This window comes from Cnephaeus nilssonii (assembly GCF_951640355.1).
Source record: "Cnephaeus nilssonii genome assembly, chromosome: 14".
NCBI lineage: Eukaryota > Metazoa > Chordata > Mammalia > Chiroptera > Vespertilionidae > Cnephaeus > Cnephaeus nilssonii.
The window spans coordinates 60,319,844-60,344,549 of record NC_137085.1 but is presented as its reverse complement, the minus strand read 5'-3'; the positions used below and the strand labels follow the sequence as shown (position 1 = coordinate 60,344,549).

The 24,706-nt window shown below is 37.3% G+C and overlaps 1 protein-coding gene across 4 annotated transcripts in view; it reads right to left on the bottom strand.

Annotated features, from left to right (window-relative positions):
• DENND4C (DENN domain containing 4C) overlaps nucleotides 1-24,706 on the bottom strand; it is a 121,180-nt gene that overhangs the window by 42,298 nt on the left and 54,176 nt on the right. For all 4 annotated transcript variants that reach the window (XM_079790678.1, XM_079790679.1, XM_079790676.1 and 1 more), the window contains exons 10-17: nucleotides 23,522-23,697; nucleotides 17,127-17,227; nucleotides 16,420-16,638; nucleotides 12,595-12,740; nucleotides 11,416-11,451; nucleotides 11,204-11,334; nucleotides 8,947-9,079; nucleotides 3,450-3,656 (exon numbers count right to left, since the gene is read on the bottom strand). In XM_079790678.1, the coding sequence (XP_079646804.1) occupies nucleotides 3,450-3,656; nucleotides 8,947-9,079; nucleotides 11,204-11,334; nucleotides 11,416-11,451; nucleotides 12,595-12,740; nucleotides 16,420-16,638; nucleotides 17,127-17,227; nucleotides 23,522-23,697 (1,149 nt within the window). The remainder of the gene's footprint in view (nucleotides 1-3,449; nucleotides 3,657-8,946; nucleotides 9,080-11,203; nucleotides 11,335-11,415; nucleotides 11,452-12,594; nucleotides 12,741-16,419; nucleotides 16,639-17,126; nucleotides 17,228-23,521; nucleotides 23,698-24,706) is intronic.

The following is a 24,706-nucleotide window of genomic DNA, read 5'->3' as shown; positions in this document are numbered from 1 at the left end:
AGCTGTCAAATTAAAACATTAAGCTTATAAATGAAACAGTGGGGCCCGAGCCAGTTTGCTCAGTGGTTAGAGCATCAGCTTGTGGACTGAAGAGTCTCGGGTTCAACTCCGGTCACGGGCATGTACTTTGGTTGCAGGCTCCGTCCCGGCCTTAGGGTCCATGCGGGAAGCAACCAATGTTTTTTTTTTCTCTCTCTCTCTGCCCCCTTGCCCCTTCCCCCCTGCCCTTCCATTTTCTCTCTCTCTCTAAAAAAAGAAAAATCAATGGGAAAAATATCCTCAGTGAGGAAAGGAAGGAAGGAGAGGGGAGGGGAGGAAGGGAAGGGGGGAAAGGAAGGGAGGAAGGGAAGGAAGGGAAGGAAGAAAGAAACAGTGGGTTCTGATGGAATATGGACCTGAACATGCACACTACTTACTTGCTGGGGAGCTTATGTGTGTGTCAATTCATCCGTTTCAAATTTCTTTTCACTTATTTATTAATTTATTTTTATTTTTTAAGATGAATAAGGCACAGTATCATTCTTTTAAAAATATATATATTTCTATTGACTTCAGAGAAGAAGGGAGAGGGAGAGAGAGAAATAGCAATGATGGGAGAGATCATTGACCCGCTGCCTCCTGCACGCCCCCTAATAAGGATCGAGTCCGTACCCAGGGCATGTGCCCTTGATGGAAAGAGAACCCTGAACCCTTCAGTCCACAGGCTGGCACTCTATCCACTGAGCCAAACTGGCTAGGGCCAAATTTCTTTCTTTTTAAAACGTAGCTAATATATAAACTGCCTCACAGAGTTGCTGGGAATACCAAAGGAAATAATATACATGAAAATACTGTAAAAACTTTAATGTGCTATTCTATGTGTAATCAATAAACAGATAAAATGCATCAAATATGCATTCTTAAGTATTAAACAAACATTTCTTCCAGCAGTAGAGATGCAATTACTTCAGCACACTACAAATCTCTCGATATAACTTGTTAGAAGATGAAATAGGAGAAATCAACCTTGAAATTTTAAACCTCCTATCATGGTGTTTATTGTTGAAATAGAAAAAATTTCTTAGCTTACTAGTTCCAATTGCTGCATGTTAGAAAATAAGAGAACGTCATTATTTGTCAGAGACTAACATAGAACTTTAATACCTTTGAAAGAAAATAGTTTTCAGGCAATTCTGACATGTCTTGTGAAGTTGTAACTAATCAAAGAAATAATCAAGAATTATGCTTTCAATTTAGAGTACAGTAACATAATCAATATTTGCAGAATACTTTAAAACACTTAAAATATTGTATACTTTCCAAAAAACTTAAAACATCTTGAAATGCTTCTTAGATATAAAAATTATCAGAATTTTTAAAAACACTAAAATGTATGAGATACAAAGCACTGATTCTGATCAAGTACTTAAAAATATTTTTAGTTGTTATTCCACTTATACAATCATTGCATTATTTTAAAAGCTTTTATAAATATACAGGTAATACTTAGAGAAAAATGAGTTTTAGTATGCCCACAGCATTATCAAATCTTAATAATGTAAATGCTGTATTAGCTTCAGATCTTTTTATTTTTTTTTTAAAAAAATATAGCTATTGCTCAAGCTATAATGTGCTCTCTTCAATCCCATTTCTCTTCTATCCTTATGCTCTCATTCTCTCTCTTCTTCCTCCCAGACATCTATTACTGAATTTTTATTTCAACTTCATTTTAAATTCTAATCTGGTTCTATATATCATTTATAATTATCTTAACACTAAAAATAATTTTAAAGGGAAAAGAGAACAGAGAGAAAGACTAAGTGACTCAGTTTCTCCAACTATATCACTATCTCTTAGAATGCTTCTAAAGCTTAAGAGAGATATTGTGTGGCCTGGCTAGTGTCGCCCAGTGGTTGTGCATCAACCCACAAACCAGGAGATCACGGTTTGATTCCTGGTCAGAGCACACACCTGGGTTGTGGGCTCGATCCCCAGTAGGTGGCATGCAGGAGGCAGCCAATCAATGATTCTCATTATTGATGTTTCTATCTCTCTCTCCTTCTCCCTTCTTCTCTCTGAAATCCATTTAAAAAAAATTTTTTTAAGAGAGAAATTGTATGTAAAACATGTAACACATCATTCACTCAGTGCTTACTAGGAGCCAGGTACTATTCTAGGCACATTATGTGCATTAACTGATTTAACCCTCAAACTAAACTTATGAGGAAGGTACTATTATTACCAACACCAGTGGGGCAATTTTGTCCTCCAGGCAGGGGACACTTGGCAATGTCTGAGACATTTTTGATTGCCCTGGCAGGAAAGGTTTGCTACTGGCATCTAGTGGGTATGCTGGTAAACATCCAACAATGTGCAGGACAGCCCCAGACAGGCCCCAGAATAAATAATTATGCAGGTCAAAATGTCATTAGTGCCTTGCCAGGTAGCTCAATTGGTGTCATCCTGATATGTCAAGGTTGTAGATTTGATCCCAGGTCAGGACACACACAAGAATCAACCAAGAGATGCATAAACAAATGGAATAACAACTCTCTCTAATCCTTCATAATAAAAAGGCAATATGCAAATAACCATCACTCCGTTACGCCCACGATTGGGCGGTGGGAGGCTGGGGGGCGGGACTCGGGGTGGCATATCCGGCCATTGAGAGGCGCGGGACTCCCGCCCCCCCCCCCCCCCCCGCCTCTCAACGGCTGGATTGGCGGCCGCTGAGGGGGGCTGCCTCGGACACCCTGGACACCCAGCTCCGCTGCCATCGGAGGCGGGGAGCCGGTTGTCCGCACCCGGATCCCCTGCCATGCTCCCCTTCGTCAGCGCCTCAAGCCCCAGCAGCAGCGGCAGCGGCTGGGGATGAGCTGGTGATCCCAACAGCCTGGCAGCTCAGTGGCGGCGGCGGAGGCAGCATTGGGCCTGGGGACTGGCGAACAGGCAGAAGATGGCCCTGATCGCAGGAGGCTAGGCCTAGGGACCCTACCCGCACAATTGAATCGTGCGCTGGGCCTCTAGTAAATAAATAAAAATTTAAATGTCAGTAGTACCAAGATTGAGAAACTTGGAACTACATTTCAGATACGTAATCTGAAACACAGACTGATTTTATAACGCACCCTAACGCAACATAAGTCCTAGTGGAAAGTCTACTCCCTATTTGCTTCCTAACAAAGTTATATCAAAAATAAAATGTAATCAATATTATTTTCTATTTATCAAGGACAAACAATCTGGTCTAAATAAGAAGTCTCAGCTTCATTCCAAAGCAGTAATTTTTAAAATAATTATATTTTAAAATAAATAATAAGTACTATCCCTATGAAACAGAGTAAATGTTTTACCTTTCCTGCTTATAATGAAAATACTTGAGGACACTTTAAAGCAACTGAGAAATAACTTTTCTTAAAAATGCAAAAATAAAATTTAACTTAGTAATATTCTCAATTCGTTATACTTGCCTCATCTAGCGGATCCACGTCTGTTTTCCTCATCTTAATAAGTACATCATATGCCTGCTGAAGTGCTCTGACCTTAGGATGAGAAACTCTAACATAGGCTGGGAGACAAATAAACCACAAACTGAAACAATGACTGAAGAGACACTTGGCCCATTGTGGTGGATTTGTATAACATCTCTTCGCCAACTTATGAGCTGTTTTTATCTCCTAGAAAGAGAATAAAACATTATGGTATTTACTAAAATTCATTACAATGGGGAAAGTGAAAAGGAAAAGGGAAAAAAGAATATAATGTCAAATTTAACTCTAAAATCAAGCATTTCATGGGGAAAAAAATAGATATAGAGGTAAAGAACCATTGAACAGACTGTCAAACTACAGCGGGAAGGCAGGGGAGGTTGGGTGGGTGGGTGGGTGGGTGGTGGGGGCTGTAAGAGATCAACCGAAGGACCTGTATGCATGCATATAAACATAACCAATGGATACAAGACACTGAGGGGGAGGGGGGCAGGTGAAGGCATATGCTGGGGGTTAGGGGAGGCTGGGGGGAGGTCAAAGGGGGAAAAAAGGAGACATATGTACTACTATTTGTAATACTTAAAACAATAAAAAATAAAATAAAATAAAAAATAAAATCAAGCATTTCCTACTTTTACTTTTGTGAGTGGCTTCCTACTTAGTGCCACATGGCCTTTCAACATTCACCTACAGAAGCATTTATATTGTACTATAACTATTTGATGGTGAGCATAATACACTAGAAATTCCTTAAAAGCAGGGATGATTCATATTTTTATAATATAATGATTAATTAGGTGCCCTTCACATAGAAGGCACTCATGTTTGATGGATGAAAAGGATTTAACCATTGATAGCTTACAAGTTCTTCAATGTCATTTTTGAAAAGTTAGTCTTCTCACTCTTCTCCCTGCTAAAAAGTTAAAATGCCCTAGACCTGTGGTCGGCAAACTGCGGCTCGCGAGCCACATGCGGCTCTTTGGCCCCTTGAGTGTGGCTCTTCCACAAAATACCACAGCCTGGGCAAGTCTATTTTGAAGAATTGGCGTTAGAAGAAGTTGAAGTTTAAAAAATTTGGCTCTCAAAAGAAATTTCAATCGTTGTACTGTTGATATTTGGCTGTGTTGACTAATGAGTTTGCTGACCACTGCCCTAGACTATTTCCTGCCAAGATTTCCACTTTAACTTCCCTCACTACAGTCTGGGTTAATTCCTTTACTGAATGATTACATAAAAAGCCCTACTCCTTTGAAGTCAACATAGTCTGAGAAAGATCATAGACCTTCCTACCTAACTGTTCGACAGTCATGTTTTCAACCTCTGATTTTCATTCTGATTTGAGTGCAAGAAAGAATAGGTATCAAAATCACCTGCTGAGCTTTAACTCTAGATGCTATAGAGTCTTCCAGATAAATCAAACTTGGCAGGAAATAGTCTAGGGCAGTGGTTGGCAAACTCATTAGTCAACACAGCTATACTGTGCCTTGCACTCAAGATCCCGCTACTGGGATATGTTCTAAAAAAAAAAAAATATACCCTGGTGTATTAATTTTCTCATGATCTTTATTTCTACGAGACTTGAAGATATATTTGAAAATACAGTTCCTTTCCTTTTCCAGCTAGCCTGGAAAAACAGAAAAAGATGATGGAAATGAGATTTAAAGATTTAGTAACAAAACAAACAAAATAAAAAAACAAAAACAGAAAAACAAACAAACAAAAAAAACTTAGTAACAAAATTTTCCCATTTTAAAAACTTGCCTTTAGTAAGCTGGTAGGCAGCTTACTAAAAAAAAAATTCCCTTCAGACAACATTGAGAGAAATGTGTTCTATATGAAGTTAAGGAACACCTCAGGTTAACCTCAGATTTGAGGGATTATATAAGAACTAGAGGCCCAGTGCACGAAACTCGTGCACAGAGGCGGGGTGTGTGTGTGTGTGTGTGTGTGTGTGTGTGTGTGTGTGTGTGTCTCTCAGCCCAGCCTACACCCTCTCCAATCTGGGATCCCTCTCACAATCCAGGACTGCTGGCTCCCAAATGCTCGCCTGCCTGCCTTCCTGATTGCCCCTAACCGCTTCTGCCTGCCAGCCTGATCACCCCCTAACCACTCCAATGCCAGCCTGATTGATGTCTAACTGCTCCCCTGCCAGCCTGTTTGCCCCCAACTTCCCTCCTCTGGCCTGGTCACCCCTAACTGCCCTCCCTTGCAGGCCGGGTGCCTCCCTACTGCCCTCTCCTGCTGGCCATCTTGTGGTGGCCATCTTGTGTCCATATGGGGGCAAGATCTTTGACCACATGGGGGCAGCCATATTGTGTGTTGGAGTGATGGTCAATCTGCATATTACTCTTTTATCAGATAGGATAGAGGCCTGGTGCACAGGTGGGGGCCAGCTTGTTTGCCCTGAAGGGTGTCCCGGATCAGGGTGGGGGTTCCCTTGGGGCGTGGAGCGGCCTGAGCGAGGGGCCTGTGGTGGTTTGCAGGCCAACCACGCCCCCTGGCAACCCAAGCGGAGGCCCTGGTATCTGGAATTTATTTACCTTCTACAATTGAAACTTTGTAGCCTGGAGTGGAGCCAAGCCTCCTGCTTGCTCTGTGGCTGGCAGCCGTTTCTGTTGGGGTTTGTGTATATCTTCTATAATTGAAACTTTGTAGCCTTAAGCGGCCTGGGCTGGCCAGGGTGTGCGGAAAGCGGGGGGCAACCCTAGCCTCCTGCTCTTTCCAGCTCCGTGGCTGCCGCCATTTCTGTTTGGATTTGTTTACCTTCTATAATTGAAACTTCGTAGCCCTGAGTGGAGGCTTAGGCCGGGAAGGGCAGGCGGAAAGCTTGGCTTCATCCGTTGCCTGGGAAACCCAAGCCTCCCTCCTGCTCTCTGTGGCTGTAGCCATCTTGGTTGGGTTTATTTGCATACTCGCTCTGATTGGCTGGCGCTTGTAGTGGAGTGATGGTTAATTTGCATATTGCTCTTTTATTAGGTAGGATTGGTAAAACTTGAACTAAGAATTTCATTTTGATATTTTCCATGTTTTATAGACTCACAAAATGTCAGTATATGTATAAAAGATGTTTAATTTTAATGCACACCTAACTATAGCTTAACTCTTTACACTTAAATCAGATATGGTATTAAAACAAGATATTCTAAATTAACTCACTCGCACTCCCTTTTGAATGTAGTAGTCAGTATAAAGTACATTTACATTAACCATGAGGGAAACACAAATCAAAATCATGCCACTTCACACCAACTAGGATGCTATAATAAAAAAGATAATAATAAGAACTGACAAGGATGTAGTGAAATTGGAACTCTCATACACTGCTGGTGGGAAATGGAAAATGGTGTAGCCACTGTGGAAAACAGTCTGACAGTTTCACAAAAAGTTCAAGAGTTGCCATATGACACAGCAATTCTACTTCTAGGCATATACCCAAGAGAAGTGAAAACACACAAATGTTCATAGCAGCACTATGAACTTTGGCTATTATGCATAATAGCCAAAAAGTAGGAACCACTCACATGTCCAGGAATGGATAAATAAAATGTGGTATATATCTACACAGGGGAATATTATTCAGCAATAAAAATAAATGAAGTACTGATACATGATGCAACAACATGGATGAACCTTAAAAACATTAGAAGTGAAAGAAGCCAGTCACAAAAAGCTACATGTAATACAATTCCATTTATATGAAATGTCCAGCATAGACAAAACTATAGAGACAAAAAATAGATTAGCGGTTGCCTGCTGCTGTGGCGGGGAAAACCTGGACGTTAACAGCTAAGGGGTGTGAGGTTTCTTTTAGGGGTGACAAAAATGTTCTAAAATTGATTGTGGTGTGGTTGCACAACCCTGTGAATATACTAAAAGCCAGTGAGTATACTTTAAATGGGTGAATTGTATGGTATGTGAATTTTCCTAATATATATAAAAACCCTGGGTCATAACAACCAGTAACGACCAGAGGCTGACCAACCAGAAGTCAGTGCTGGCTCCACCCCTAAGCGAGCAGTAAGGGGCAATCAGGCAGGCAGGCAGAGGGGTTAGGGGTGATCAGGTAGGCAGACCAGCGGTTAGGGGTGATCAGGTAGGCAGGCAAGCAGTTAGGGGAGATCAGGTAGGCAGACGGCCCCTCACCAGGCTGGCCCCACCCCCAAGCAAGCAGTTAGGGGCAATCAGGCAGGCAGGCAGAGTGGGTAAGGGTGATCAGGTAGGCAGACCAGCAGTTAGGGGTGATCAGGTAGGCAGACCAGCAGTTAGGGGTGATCAGGTAGGCAGACCAGCAGTTAGGGGTGATCAGGTAGGCAGACCAGCGGTTAGGGGTGATCAGGTAGGCAGACCAGTGGTTAGGGGTGATCAGGTAGGCAGACCAGCGGTTAGGGGTGATCAGGTAGGCAGACCAGCAGTTAGGGGTGATCAAGGTAGGCAAGCAAGAGGTTAGGGGAGATCACCAGGCTGGCCCTGCCCCCAAGCAAGTGGTTAGGGGCAATCAGGCAGGCAGGCAGAGTGATTAGGGATGATCAGGTAGGCAGACCAGCAGTTAGAGGCCTGCCCCCCAGCAAAGAAAGAGGGAGGCCCAGGCCAGCCAAGCCACTGCACTCCAGCTTGTCACCTGCAGAGGGAGGCCACCGGTGGCAGGGGAGGAGGGGCAGTGCTGCACAGATGGCAAGTAGTGGCAGCGGCGGGGTGGGGCCAGCAGCCTGGAGCCTGGGGAAGGAAAGCCCCGATAGGCCCTGATCTCAGGCCAGGCCTAGGGACCCTACCAGAGGAGTCCCAGATTGTGAAAGGGTGCAGGCCGGGCTGAGGGGATCCCCCACCACACACGAATTTTCATGCACCGGGCCTCTAGTCCTATATAATAAAACCCTAATATGCAAATCAACCAAACGGCAAAATGACTGGTCACTATGACGCGCACTGACCACCAGGGGGCAGACGCTCAACGCAGGAGCTGCCCCCTGGTGGTCAGTGCACTCCCACAGGGGGAGCACAGCTCAGCCAGGGGCTGGGCTCACGGCTGGCGAGCGCAGTGGCAGTGGTGGGAGCCACTCCGACCTCCACAGCAGTTCTAAGAACCCCTTGGGGGATGTCCGCCTACCAGCTTAGGCCCAGCAGGTGGACATCCCCCAAGGGTCCCAGACTACGAGAGAGTGCAGGCTGAGCTGAGGGGACCCCCTCCTACCCCCCAGTGCATGAATGTCATACACCGGGCCTCTAGTATATCCATAAAGTTTTTTAAAAAGTGTATTTGGTTCCCAAGAATTCTTTTAAAGCATAAACATACTAGTAAGCATTCAAAAACTTCAGCCTCAACATTGTAAGTAGGATTGTAAGAAATCTAGTTTAGTTCATTATCAACCACAGTGGGTCTTCAAATGGTTGCTGTGGGTGATAATTCTAAACTATAAGCTGCATATCACATATACATATTTTACATTTGTAATTAGCATGTATTAGATAAAGAATATCTAACCTGTTTACTTCTCTTAGCCATGAGAGCTGGACTGTTTGTAATGCTATTCCCAGTAGGGTGTCTATTAAAACAAAGTTTCAATTCCTGTGGTCTGTCAAAAAGCTTAAGGTCCAGTCTTGGAAAGTATTTGTAACTAAAATAAAAAGCAAAATTAGAATTGCTGATTTAAAATACATTAACTCTTCATATTATTCCAGGATTTAGGTGACTATTTCTAAACCTTAAATAGTACCCAATATTATTCCCCAAAATCCTTATACAGAAAACATTTTTTTTTTTTCAAAAATGTAAGATGACATAGTTATGAAATACACAGACCACCTATATAGAAACTTTGGCTCCTCCCCACCCTATTTGTGTTTTTTTTCAACCAATCCATGGAAAACAGAAAACCCTGATATCTTATACTTGACAGAGGAATTAACCCTTGCAACAGAACCCATGTGTTCAATAATTTATATTTAAAAATAATATTTAGTATAATTTGTAATTTTGTTTTTCTTCATAAAAGTACCTTGCATTGGTATCTAAAAGAAAAAAAATCATAATATTTTCATTTTAGGGATATACAATAATTTACCCAATTCTTTACTACTGGACATTTTAGGTTATTTCTAAATTTTTGTAATTAAATATCTTTGTATATGTATCTTTGTAAATACTTTTGCTTAATTTCTTAGGATAATGCCTAATATCAGGGTTTGCTATGGCCCATATTTATCAAGAGAATAAAAATTATTATAAATCACTACAAATTTATTTCCAGAAAGGCTATACTTGCATATTCTCTAACATACACTTTAACTGGTAGTATAGCTTATCTTCAATATGATAGATTAAAAATGCCTTTACTCATCATTTTGGTTTGCATTTCTCTGAATACTAGAAAAGCTTAATATCTTTTCATATTACTGTCTATTGGGATTTCTTCTCACAAATTGCCTCCTTTGGCCAATTTTCTTCTGGGAAGTATTGCCTTTCTCTATTTATCTTGTTTGTCAATACCTGGAGTCCAAATGCATAGTGATTAAGCCAAAGTGAAATAGAATTCTATAGTTAATATGCAATCAAAATGGTACTTAATTAAGCCACTCAATCCCTATGGTATATATTCTTCATTCTTAGATTATATATTAATTCCATATTTTTATGACAGTTATTTTATATTTTCTTTGCTCCTGATATTATTTTAAGGAAACAGCCTAAGAAAATAACTGTGTATATACACAAAGATATAAACAGCAAAGAACTACAAACAATCCACAGGAGACTAGTGAAACAAATCACAATAAATGCATGTAATGTGGTCATTCAAAATGATATGGCACAAAAATATTTTTTGGCATGGAAACATGTTCAGGCCATTAAAGGCAAACACAGTTACAAAGAATATGTACAAGATGAACCCATATTTGTTTTAAGTATAGTAAGTGCAGCCGAGACCGGTTTGGCTCAGTGGATAGAGCGTCGGCCTGCGGACTGAAGGGTCCCGGGTTCGATTCCGGTCAGGGGCATGTACATTGGTTGCGGGCACATCCCCGGTAGGGGGTGTGCAGGAGGCAGCTGGTCGATGTTTCTCTCTCATCGATGTTTCTAGCTCTCTATCCCTCTCCCTTCCTCTCTGTAAAAAATCAATAAAAATAAAAAAAATAAAAAATAAAAAGTATAGTAAGTGCAAATTTATGCACTAAAAGACAGGAAAGATATACATACAGTTGTTAACAGACTAAGTATTGGTGCTAAAATGATGTGCTAGTTTTCTTTTTTGTTGATTGCTTTTCTAAGTTTATTGTGTCTTATCACAATTATAACAATAACAATCAAATACATTTTAATTTCTCAAAAGATTCCATCCAAATCCTATTTTTTACATTTATTTTAATAAACAATGATTCCTGCCCCTCTACTTTTAGATTTACTCTGACATCTTACTAATGAGTAAGAATTACACAGTCTTTATGTTGACAACAAAAACCCCCGAAGGAAGGCAGAACCTCACAAAAGTAAATAAATTTTTTAAAGATTAAAATATGGTTGAATGTTTAGGTGACTAGTGATCAACATCTGGCTTATTTTCAAACAAGACTGTCCAAGTCTTAATTTACATTACCCACTGACATTATAAAATATCCATCTCCATTAGTTCACTGAATAAATTTTGAAAATGACCTTCACAAATGATTGATATATGTATCTACTAATAATCAGAAATAATAAAAATAAATCATTAAATTGGTGCCCAAAGAGCTCTTGCTACCTGTACTTTGGTGACAGGTCCTTTGCATCATCAGGAGGTGGCTCTGGTGGCATTATGAATACAGTGTGCTCACTTTTTTGTGAATCATCTAGCTCTATCAATTTGGTATCATCTGTTGAATCAAAATCAATCTGAAAAATAATTTTTTCCAGTTAATTTATATTTAAGCAAGACCTAGTTCTGAAATTTCAAAAACTTAAGAAAAAAAATACCTTATCTGTTTTTTCTGTGCCTTTATCAGGAAACAACTAGAAAAAAAGAAAAAAATTCTTAGTGAAAATGTCTACTGTGAATTTAATAGAGATTATCTTAAATTCTTATTTTAAAAAAAGTATCCTTTTTTAATATTGGACAAATAAAAACACTTCACAACTTTGGGGAACCTATACTATATTAGGCTAAAGTATAATACTTCTTTTGAGGCTATTAAAACAATTTATTTTTAGTAGTTTTTTCATAAATCCTTCACTAGCAAAAGATGGCAAATCACAAGAGGAATCTGGCTTCCCAAATAAAAAATTAATTATTATTAAACTCCTGCATTAGTGATTGACATTATCTAAGCATCCCTCTAACTGGATGATACTGGACTATCACTTTTATAAGTAAACTAAAATGTTAAATAATTTTAATGGTATCCCTGAAGTTTTAGATTACACTGATAGAATGGGAGAAAGATAATCAAGTTTTCTAAGGCATATGAATCATTAGGAGTCCATAAAAAATACAATGTCATAATATTCTACCTTTTTTTGGATATAATCTTAAATTTTATATAATATATAGTTTGTATAAATAATCAGCCCCAAGAGCCACATAGCAAAAATAAGAATTCTATTAAAGATGAAAAAAATATATATCTAAGTCAGTCATCAATTGTGAAGAATCAATTTGAATTTCCTTAGGATGGGTGAGTAAAACTTAAAAACTTAACATATGTCCAAATAACCTCCATTAGGACAAAAGAAATAGAGTAGCAAAAGTATCTGGAAAGACATTAAAACAAAAGAACACAGGACTCCATTTATTCCTAAAAAACTAAATTTTGTAAATCAACTACTAAATCTTATTTTATTCATATAAATTAAATATATAAGTTTTAGGAGGGTCAATTTAGTACTTCATAGTTACAAAATGAGAATCAAAGAGAAAAATTTGCTATGTATGGTAGAAACTAGACACAGGAAAATTACTTATACTAAGCCCAGAGTCAGACACTTGCATGTACATGTAAGCGCACACACCCACAGACAGACAGACAGACACACACACACCCTATGTTGTCTCCTTCAGATTATTTGGGCTAATAATAATAATGATGATGATTATACATACAGCTAGCCAAACTGTTAAAATTTTCCTTAATATTGCTATATAGAACAAACTTTTACCTTTTCTACACAGTCATCAAAAAATGCCAATCCAGTATCTTTATCACTTACAAAACTACATTCTTCAATGAAACGAATAAAAATCTGTGTTTTGCATAAAAAGGTGTAGAATTTTGTATAGGCACGATCTCGACTTTTTAAAAATCCTGAAACAAAATTAAAATTAAATTCAAATTTTAAAGTGGAACTAGATGTTATATTAAACATTATTTTAAACTTGTACATATCAATATAATAGTCTTATATATATTTATATATAGAATCTTCTAGTAACCATAGCTCCTTCTGCATGATTCAACTACAAAAAATGTTTAATTTATACCATTAACCTTTTCACTGAAATCTGAATCTCTTATAAGAAAGCTGTATTCCTACAGCTCTCAAGTAGAAATTTCTGATATTCTACATATTCTCAAACAAGTAGTGTCTATGTCATTCTTCTGCAATGCCACCAGACAATTATTTCTGTATTGTCTTGTAAAAAATGTCTGCTCATTGAAGGTTCAAGCATCTGGTATTCTACCCTTTCCCCTAGCGACTGTAGTCATCTACTGTCTTAGGAACACTCTCCCTCATTCACTGAAGACCAGGGCACCTACTTCAAAGCCTTCTCCTCTCCAATTCCTATCATCATCATTCTTCAACACCCACTAAGCACAAACCATCCAACCCTGTCAATGATCTGTGATCTATTCCATCTCTACCACCAACTTGTACACAAGGTCACACACACACACTCTGGCCTCTTCTTGCTATCATTAAAAATAGCTCTGCCTAGAAGTGGGATTACTGGGAAAACAAAAACACCAATCAGAAAGGATATATGCACCCTGCACCCCTATGTTCATAGCAGCATAATTTACAATAGCTAAGATTTGGAAACAGCCTAAGTGCCCATCAGCAGATGAGTGGATTAGAAAACTGTGGTACATCTACACAATGGAATACTACGCTGCTGTAAAAAAGAAGGAATTCTTACCATTTGCAACAGCATGGATGGAACAGGAGAGCATTATGCTAAGCGAAATAAGCCAGTAAGAGAAAAATAAATATCACACAATCTCACTCATTTGTGGAATACAATGAACAACATAAACTGATGAACAAAAATAGAACCAGAGGCATAGAAGCATCGAACAGACTGTCCAACCTATGAGGAAAGGTGGGGGTGAGGGGGTAAGAGATCAACCAAAGGACTTGTATGGATGCATATGAGCATAACCAATGGACACAGATTGGGGGGTGGGGGTGGGAGGGCGGCCGGGGAGAGGTCAATGGGGGAAAAAGGAGACTTATGTAATACTTTAAACAATAAAGAATTTATATTAAAAAACAAAAAAGCTCTGCCTCCCAAATCTTTAATTTGCATGTTATTCTTTTACCATTACCCCTGTTTGGTTTGCTTGCTTACTTAAGTACTCTTACAAAGGCTTTTGTTGGGGGGCAGGGGAGGTGGAGGAAGGTAGAATGTAAGCTCATTGAAATCTACAATCCCTTTACCCTTCTTCCATTCTACCTACTCCCTCCCTGTCTTCACTTCTCTATCTATCCAATACTGATTCCATGTCCATGTCCATCATCATTTCAATTACTTTCTTGTTAACACTCTCAATTCTTATGTCCTTTGTCTTTTTTGGCAAATCCATCTAGTATAACCTAGCCCTGGAGGAATGTATTTGTCTGCTTCTCTGGATCTGCACCCGTGTGGCTGAGCACAAGTTAAAGGGGGGGGGGGGGGGGGGGGATGTTCCACAACTAGGTGGATCAGAATCACTTATATAATACTGTACCTTTGTCCCTGACCAGCAACCCTACTACATTTTTGGAATCAACATAATTTCCCTTTACCCATTATTTCACAGTTATTTGCAGTTTTCAAATGTTCTCCCTCCATGTTTTCTTCCCCCATTCCCAAAAGACCATACCTTATATTGCCAAAAAATTAAAATCATTAAATGAGAACTACCTTCATTATCTCACTATAAAATATATTACTCTTTCTGCAATTATCATTCATTCCTTCCTTCTTTTTACAATGGATATGTCCAGTACTCCGATCTAAGGCCAAGCCTACCACATCAGCCTGGGATTCCAGCCCTTCAGTATTCTCAGAAAGTCTTCCTCTCTCTACTAGCTCTTATCAGCATACTCAAGTCTCTCATTGAAAACAAACAAACAAAAAAACCCTTTTCTTAACAAATAATCAGATCCTCCCTTTTTTGCTGTTTTCCAGCTCAATAAAGACAACCAATGACATGCCAAGGAGAGAGACTTCAGAGGAAACCAATCCTGCCAACACATTGATTTTGACCTTCTAGCTAGCTTCTACAATTATGAGGAAATTTCTGTTGTTTAAGCCACCCAATCCATGGTACTATGTTATGATAGACCTGACGAACTAAAACACATGCCTTGTGCTTTTGTTGTTGAGGTTTCTTCCATTCCATTATTACCACTAACAATAAGAGATGTTATGATGAGTACTGAATATTGTACTTTTACTAGTTGCTCAAAATACATTTTCTTAATCTTCACAACCATGCATAAACTAGGTGTTATTCCCATCTTATTAATGAGAAGACAGAACCCCAGAAAGATTTCATAAATAGCAAGGAAGAAATTGTAATTCAGATTTAATTTTTAATGCCTATTGTTTTTAGAAATCCTTTCCTGCTCATTTATCTAAGTTCTTCAAAGTCATGCTCTTCCTTCATAAATCTTCCAAAATATTCATTTGAAAGAATGTTTCTTTTTTCTTAATTTTTAGAGCCTCTCACTGAATTAACTGTATAAAATCTGTGTTCTCGAGTACTTGCTCTATGTTAAAAAATCATCTTAGATTGTTTCTTATTTAGTATCCCATAGAGCTAGATTTAATTCTTCTTTATATCCCTACATAATAATTAGTTGAGCTTGCTAAGTAGTGGCTAAATATTTGAGAGAGAAGTTATTCTGAAACAGAAATGATAAAAGACAAAAAGATTGCTAGGAAAATACAGATTATTTTTAAGTAACTGATAAAAGTATAGAAATGTAATATAATTTTTATATAAATATTAATGAAAATGTAAGGTTGCTACTACATATTATAAGAGTAGCTGAATAATAACAACAAGCTTTATAACTCCCTAAAATAAAAAAGATGAGCATAGTGTTTCCCCCTGGAACAAGGATGTATTTTTTTTTTTAATTTTAAAACTGGTGGCTTTATTCCAAAAACTAATTATTAGGAAATATTTTAAAGCAAAGAGTATATAAATCAAAATATTATGCAAAACTGAAGAAACATCTAAAGAAAATTACATTTTACTAAAATAACTGACTAGGTAGTATTATAAATACAAGCATCATCTCTGACTTATTATAATTAAAATCCTACAGCTTCAGATTTCTCAGGAAAAAAATGGGGTGTAAGAAATTATATTCAGCCCTAGTTGGTTTGGCTCTGTGGATAGAGGGTTGGCCTGCGGACTGAAGGGTCCCAGGTTCAGTTCCGGTCAAGGGCACAGGCCCGGGTTGTGGGCTCGATCCCCAGTAAGGGGCATGTAGGAAGCAGCCAATCAATGATTCTCTCATCATTGATGCTTCTATCTCTCGCTCCCTTTCCTTTCCTCTCTGAAATCAATAAAAATATATTTATAAAAAAATAAATTATATTCATAGAATCAGACTACAAACACACAGAAGTATATTTTAATTTCTAAAATTTCTAAATTTTAAAAAATTTTTAAAAATTCAGGTAGTAAATATTTTTTTGGTAGCAATACCAAATACGAAGTATTTTTCTTTTCTATAAAAAGTAATTGTATTTTCAATGCCACTCACCCTGTCGGTCAAACAATGAATCAACAGCTGTGGCTTTATTTGAAGGAGCCTCTGTTATTGGTTTGAGATATGATCTATATCCTTTTAAAATGGATGCCATAAAGCGCAAAAATGCCTCTTGAATTTCCATCTCAAGTTGAGTCATCTTTTTTTGCCAGGAGAAATCTGCTTCAATTGGAGTCATCTCAATTGCTGAACCTTCTTGAGTTTTTTGGTGAACTAGCAAATAAAACAAGAAAATGACATCTATAATAATAAAAGCATAATATGCAAATCGACCGAACGTCCGAACAGCAGAATAACCATCCAGACAACTTTCCGGATAAAGCCTGGGCAAGGGCCGAGGCATCCATGGCTGGGAGGACGTACTCTTGCACAATTTTCATGCATCAGGCCTCTAGTTAATATATAATGATATATATATGTACATATATATAATGATTGAACAATTAAGGAAACTATCAAAATAAAGCCTGTGACTTCCTGAAATTTCTCTCTCCATTAATGCAATGGCATCATAGGCCCAGGCTAACAGAGATGCTCAAGCAGACAGAGCACAAACAACACACTTCAAAAATCATGAAACACAATATTAATTTCTTGTTATTGGAATTTTGTTTTGTAATGAAACTTCTTTTAAGCAGAGCAAAAGTGTGTTTAAAGTAAGAAGAATTGTCATTAAAATATTCCTTTTTCCTCACATTTACCTGAAGATAACTGGGGATACAATTTCTTCAAGGTGCTAAGTAAATTTTTGCATGGCTTTTTGGGAAGCTGCTTCCAGTTCATGTTCTTCTTTTCATCAGATCTATTAAATAAAAATATAACTAATAAAACATCTCAACCTGCTTTTACTTAAAATTCTTATGTCAAACTAAAAAAGAATATAGAAAGGGTATTTTTACTGAAGATACAATTGATACAGACAGTCTGAACAAGTGGTTTTCAAGGAGCTTCTCTTTTCATTTAATTATCTTGAATCAAATTTGGTCATCTCATACTAACCCACCAACACAGATTTTCAATACTAGAGTTATGAATACAACACTAAACTCTTGCTTCAACAGTATTTTAGAATTATTTTAAGTGTCGAACTTAATTGACTTGAGACTTTAAATTACCTATTAGAAGCAAATCTCAACAAATATCAGAGTGTCAGTGACATACAGAGCATGTTCTCACCACAATTCAACTGAGTTAGCATTGAAGAAAAAAAAACTTTGGAAGTTCAAAAGAACACTTTTTTTTATATGTTTTTATTGATTTTTAGAGAAAGAGGGAGAAATAGAAACATCTATGAGAGAGAAACATCATCCAGTTGCCTCCTGCACACCCCTTACTGGGAACAGAGCCTGAAACCCTGGCATGTGCCATGACTGGGAATCGAACCAGTGACCTCTTGGTTCCTGGGTCAATGCTCAACCACTGAGCCACACTGGCTGGGCCAAAAAGAACACTTTTAAATAATGCATGAGTCAAATGAAATATTTTAATAGAAATAAGAAACATTTAAAACTCTATAAAGATGAAAGCACTATGTACAAACCACGGGCTGCGCCTATTGCTATACATCAGGCCAATATAATTTATGAACATCAATGCAAGCATCTTAAATTCTTAGAAAAGTTAATCCACTAGTATATTTAAAAAAAACAAGAGCAAGATGATGCTTATATCAGGAATATAAGAACTGTTTACAACTACATAATTTTATAATGTAATGTACCACACAGAGATTAAAGATTTTAATGCTCATCTCAATAGTTGTACGAAAGTACTATAAAATTCAACACCTATTTATGATTTTTTTAAAAATTCTTAATCTAGAAGTAAAGGAAAACTCCTTAATTTATTATTAAGTAATCAAAACCCTAGAATAGAGCTAGAAAACTTTGGAGTCAGATAATAAATATTTCATGCTTTGAGGACCATTGTGCCTACGTCATACTACTGAAATGTGCCACTGTAGCATGAAAGCAGCCTTGGACAATATGAGCTGTGTTCCACTAAAATTTTATTTGTAAATTCAGGCCTTGGGCTGGATTGTCAATTCTTGCTTTAAAGCAATAATCACACTTAATGATGAACTCTCAAATCTTTCCCTTTGAAATTAGGAACAAGACAAGATACTGGCTATGCCTACCTTCTACCATTCAACATCACACTAGGATTTTTGCCAGAGAATTAAGACAAGAAATTTAAAAATAAGAATTGTAGATAATGTAATTGCTTATAGTCAGATAATTGAAGAGAATCTACAGACAAGTTAAAAGAATTCAATTAACCTTTTGCACTCGGATATCGAGTGTGACTCGACACGGTTAGCATTAGAATAAAGGAATCGAGAAAAAAGCAAGCGAGTGCAAAGGGTTAAGTTGCTGGGCAGCAAACCACTATATAAAAATCAGTTTAACATTCCTATACCAAACAACTAACAAGTACAAATGTAATTTAAAATACCATTTATAGTAACGATAAAAACTATAAGTTACTTAGGAATAAGTCTAACAAAAGATGTGCATGGTCTTTACTGAGAAAGATCCAAGTTTATGGAACAATTTCAAAATATTTATGAAGTAAAATGCCACATGCATAGGTAGGGAGACTATGTCAAAAAGATGCCATTCATTCCCAAATTAATCTATAAATTTAATAGAATTCGAACCAAAATCACAACATAATTTTGTGTGGAACTTAACAAACTGATATTAAAATTTAAATGGAAAAAAAAAGGACAAAATATATAAAAACAATTGTAAAGAACAGGAGTAAAGGGACTTGCTATATCACATCATAACTCATTTTTTTAATCTATTTTTATTAATTTCAGAGAGGAAGGGAAGAGAGAGACATAGAAACACCAATGATGAGAGAGGATCGTTGATAGGTTGCCTACTGTATGCCCCACATTGGGGATCATCGCACCAACTGGGCATGTGCCCTGATTGGGAATCGAATTGTCACCTCCTGCTTCATGGGTCAACGTGCAACCACTGAGCCACACTGGCCGGGCTCACATCACAACTTTTTAAAACAATGTTAAGATATAATTCACATATCATACAATTCATCTTCCTGAAGTGTACAATTGGATGGTTTTTAGTATATTCACAGTTGTATAACCACCACCACAAATCAATTTTAGAATATTTGCATCACCTCAAAAAGAAACCCTGCATCCCCTTAGTCACTAATCTCCGATTCCCCAATTCTCCCATCTTCACCAACCTATTTTCTATGTGTATAGATTTACCTTGGATAGTTCATATAAATGGGATCATGATGTTTTCAAGGTTCATCCATGTTGTGCACAACTTAATTTTAAAGTCATTAAGATAGTGTTCCATGGACATAGACAGTAGGGGGGTGAGGGCATGTGCTGGAGGTGGGAGTGGCTGAGAAGAGGTCAATGGGGGGAAAAGGAGACATATGTAATACTTTAAACAATAAAGAATTAAAATAAAATAAGATAGTGTTATACTAGCAGGAGACTAAAACAAAGGAACAGAATAATAAGCATGAATGCTATATTCCATGCTAATATAGAAAGTGATATGTAATAGTGTTGACACTGAAGACCAGTAGGGAAGAGATGAACTCATTAATCAATAAATAGTGCTATGTGACAATTGTTTGTCCATGTAAAAAATAAATAAATAAAATGGTATCTCTATGTTATGTCATACACTAATACCAAGTTTAGCTGAATTAAAGACCTACAGAGAAAGGCAGAACCTGGCCACTTTAAAAATATTCAGGATAGTATTTCATGACCTCGAGCAGAGGATTTCATATATAAGAACCAAAAACAGCAATCCATGAAAGAAAAAGTAAATCTGATTCATTAAAATAAGCTTCTGTTCATCAAAAGAATACGATAAATAGAATGAAAAGACAAGTCAATGTGGGAGGAACTACTTGCACAAACCAAGAATTAATTCCAAATCATACAACCAACTTACACAAATCGAAAGAAAAAGGCTAACAACCAAACAAGAAAATTTACCAGAAAAAGGCAAAATCCAATTAACAGGAGAGGAAAACCAAAGGGCAAAAAGAAATATAAATGTACTATTGGCAACTAATTAGGGAAATGTGAATTAAAGCCACAGTGAGATTCCATTACCATCAAACTGGCAAAAATTTTTAATACTGACCATAACAAGTATTGGCAAAGATATGAAACAAACAGAACTCTCATTTGCTGCTGAAGAGGCGGTAAACATGGAAGATTAACGTGGCATTAACAAAGCCTACCAACCAACATTGGCACTTTAAGGTATATGTTTCAGAGGAATTCTTGCCCATGAACTCAAAGAAATATGCACAATAATGATCATAGCAGCCTTGTTCATAATTGTAACAATTTAGGTACAATCTAAATATCCATCAACACTGTAAACACTGAAATTGAAGTAGAGCTACATATATCAACATGGATGAATCTCATAAAGAATGGCAAGTATAATAAACACCAAATTCAAGATGATGCAAGATATGTATACAGGGTTTCAGATTTATTGGTAATATTCTATTTTTTTCCATCTGCATGGTGGATACATGAGAGTTATTTACATTATCCTCTATAATTTTGGGGTATCTGGGATATCTCATCATTCTTTAAGTACAATTAAGCAAAAAAGTTAGTTATTTTAAAAAACAATGTTTTAATCAATAAATATTTTAGAAGTTATTTAAAAATGGCAAAATTAAGAATCTCCATAATATTATTTTATTCAGAAGAGTAAATAAAATAAGGTAAACATCTGAGTTACAACTTCATAAATAATCATTTCCAAAAGCACCACAACGTATACAATCCTGAAATAATGTTTTTCAGGGATAGCAGCTAAAAAACAACAAAATGTTGCTAAAAGAAATATTTAGTGCATACAAGTAGTTTATTTCCAGACTGTAAGTAAATCTACATATACCTAGTAAAGAGCCACCACAATTATAGTTTCAAACTACAATGGTAGATCCTTTTCAAAATTATTTTTAAAGTTACAACAAAATGCCCCAGTGGGTTTGGCTCAGTGGATAGAGCGTCAGCCTTCAGATCAAAGGGTCCCGGGTTCATTTCCGGTAAAGGGCACATACCTTGGTTGCAGGTTCTTCCCCGGCCCAGGCCCTGGTCAGGGTGAGTGCAGGAGGCAACCAATCGAGGTGTTTCTCTCACATTAATGATTCTCTCTTGTCTTTCCCTCTCTCTAAAAATCAACAGAAAAATATCCTCGAGTGAGGATTGGAAAAAAAAAGAAAGTTACAGCAAATGTTTTCTTCTTTCCTTAAGTTATTCCTTTGGTTCACTTTGGGATGTTTTTCCAACCAATTCTATTGCTATGACCACTGAAGTCTCACCAAAGTTCTTACTCTTTTCATTTTCTCCTCATCTCAAACAGTATAGAGTAAGTACTCCAAGATCTAGAAGTTGGCACCAACATGAAGAAATTTTCCATACTTACCACATTTCCCATTAAGGAATGGGGGAGTGTGGAGCGGTTTGCTTTTAGGCATTTATCAGAGCTGCTTCCTTTATTAATGTGGTATACTACTCTCTGAACTCCTTGTTATACCACTACTGTATATATTTATCACCTCCAGTAAACACAAACTATGACTAATTTTTTTTTAATCCTTACCCAATGATATGTTGTTTCTTTATTGACTTTAGAGAAAGAGGTAGGGGGAGAGAAAGAAACATAGAGAAAGAGAGAAAAAGATTAATTGGTTGCCTCCCATACGTGCCTCTACCTGATGCACCCCTTCCGGGGATGGAACCTGCAACCTACATATGTGCCCTGACTGAGAATCAAACCCATAATGGTTTGGTGTATAGGATGATGCTATAACCAACTCAGTCACCCAGTCAGGGAAAACTATCACTGATTTTTAATATTAATTTCTCTGCAATAAAATGCATCCTTACAGCCTGGCCGGTGTGGATCAGTGGTTGAGGGTCAATCCATGAACCAAGAAGTCATCGCTTAATTCCCTGTCAGGGAACATGCCAAGGCTGTGGGCTGGATCCCCAGTAGGGGGCCTGAAGGAGGCAGCCGATTGATGTTTTTATCTCTCTTCCTCTCTCTATTTCTATCCCTCTGCCTTCCTCTCTCTCTCTATCTCTCTCTGTTCCTCTCACTCTGTATCTCTTTCCCTTCCCCTCTCTCTAAAATCAATAACATTTTTTTTTAAAAAAATACATCCTTATAAAATTTAAATCTTGACAACTAAGGAAATGACATAATATTGCCCTATATTGTAACTAAACTCAAACAGGTAAACCCATTTTTTAAAAGCTTAAACATGGATTTTGAATTAAACCTAGAAAGTATATCAACTCTTCACTCTAAAAGCAGTGTTTAACCTTTTTTAAAAAATCCCTGTTCTCTTTTGATAAACATAAATATTTACTGCCTGCCATTAACATTACTATGCAAATATAAACTACTATAATGTAGAGATGTTCTTTTCAAAACCATAGAGCTTTCCAGGATTCTGATACTTTGCTCTGGTTGTGACTCACTGATGAAGACTTTTTATTTTTATTTTTTTTAATATATTTTATTGATTTTTACAGAGAGGAAGGGAGAGGGATAGAGAGCCAGAAACATTGATGAGAGAGAAACATCGATCAGCTGCCTCCTGCACACGCCCCACTGGGGATGTGCCCACAACCAAGGTACATGCCCTTGACCACAATCGAACCCGGAACCCTTCAGTCCGCAGGCCGACGTTCTATCCACTGAGCCAAACCGGTTAGGGCTGATGAAGACTTTTTAAAAAATATATTCTTATTGATTTCAGAGAGGAAGGTAGAGGAAGAGAGAGACAGAAACATCAATGATGAGAAGGAATCACTGATTGGCTGCCTCCTGCATGTTGGATTGAGCCCGCAACCCAGGCATGTGCCCTTGACCGGAATGGAACCTGGGACCCTTCTGTCTGCAGCACAATGCTCTATCCACTGAGCCAAACTGGCTAGGGCTGATGAAGACTTAACAACTTTTAAAAATAGCATATTTCTAGATGCTTTCAATGAGCTATATCTAAATATGAGGAAAAATATAAACGGGAGATAGCATAAAAAGAATCAACTTACATATATAACATGTTTGTATCCAAGTCAATGCAAACAACATCTTGTGGTGGGTCATGCAGATCAAAATACCTTGAGTCAACTCCAACTATAAATGGTACAGGTGCATTAAGCACTGCCGCCAGTGAGAGAGGACAAAGGGGAATATATGGGCATTGCCACTGAAATGGAAAGATCATCTGGGGAAAAAGTTTTTAAAAATTAGCCAAATTTGAAGTTTGCAATAAATTATGTAATTAACTAATATTAATGAAAGGGACCACTAAGAAGCAGTTAAGTCTAGTTTCTTTTACCTTAAACATCATTTCAAAAACTAAATGACTATAAAATATTATTAAGCAATACTATGAGCCAATGTAATTAAAACCTTGAAGCATGACAGTGATCACAAGCACAATAAAAATGCTAACAGCTCTTTGGATGTTAGTCCTTCTAATGTCTATACAAAACCCACATTCAGTTTTACAGAAAAAGTCAAAGTATAGAATTGCCTAAAAAAATTATAAAACAAACTCATGATCTTTAAATCTCAATGCATTTCATCTATAGATTAAGTCTCAAGATAACCTTTGACTAAAATCCAACTAAAAGCACCAAGGAATCAAAAAAATTAAAATGATTCCCTTGGGAATGGTAATACTCAATTGAAAATTTCAACAAAAAAATTTCCTAACTACTCAAATAACATAAAATTATCCAACTTCAGCGAAGCTTGACATCATAAAAATAAAGATGAAGAGATTAGCTGAAGAACATATATTCATGGTCCATGGACACAGACAGACAACTGTGGTGATGGCCAGAGTGGGGGATGGGTCAAGGGGTGGGTAGAAGGGGCTAAAGAGGGGAGAATGGAGGACATCTGTAACAGTGTCAACAATAAATAAGTAAATAAAATAAAACATACCTTAAGAATCTTCACCAGGTTTGCTTTACAAAGCTCTACCTTAATTGTATCACATATGCTTATGTGTTTTTTTAAAAGATAAGGTTAACTAAAAATCCAGATCAAAATTTTAATGATCAGCTAATATTAAAATTTTAATCATTGATGATAAAATTTTTCCTCTACTACAAAAATTCTTGTTGTCTTTCAAGGTCTAGTTCAATTCCTATCTTATCCATCATCCCTCACCCCAAAGAAATGCCCTTAGCATTTACTATCTCTGCCAGTTATTCCAGGTGGTT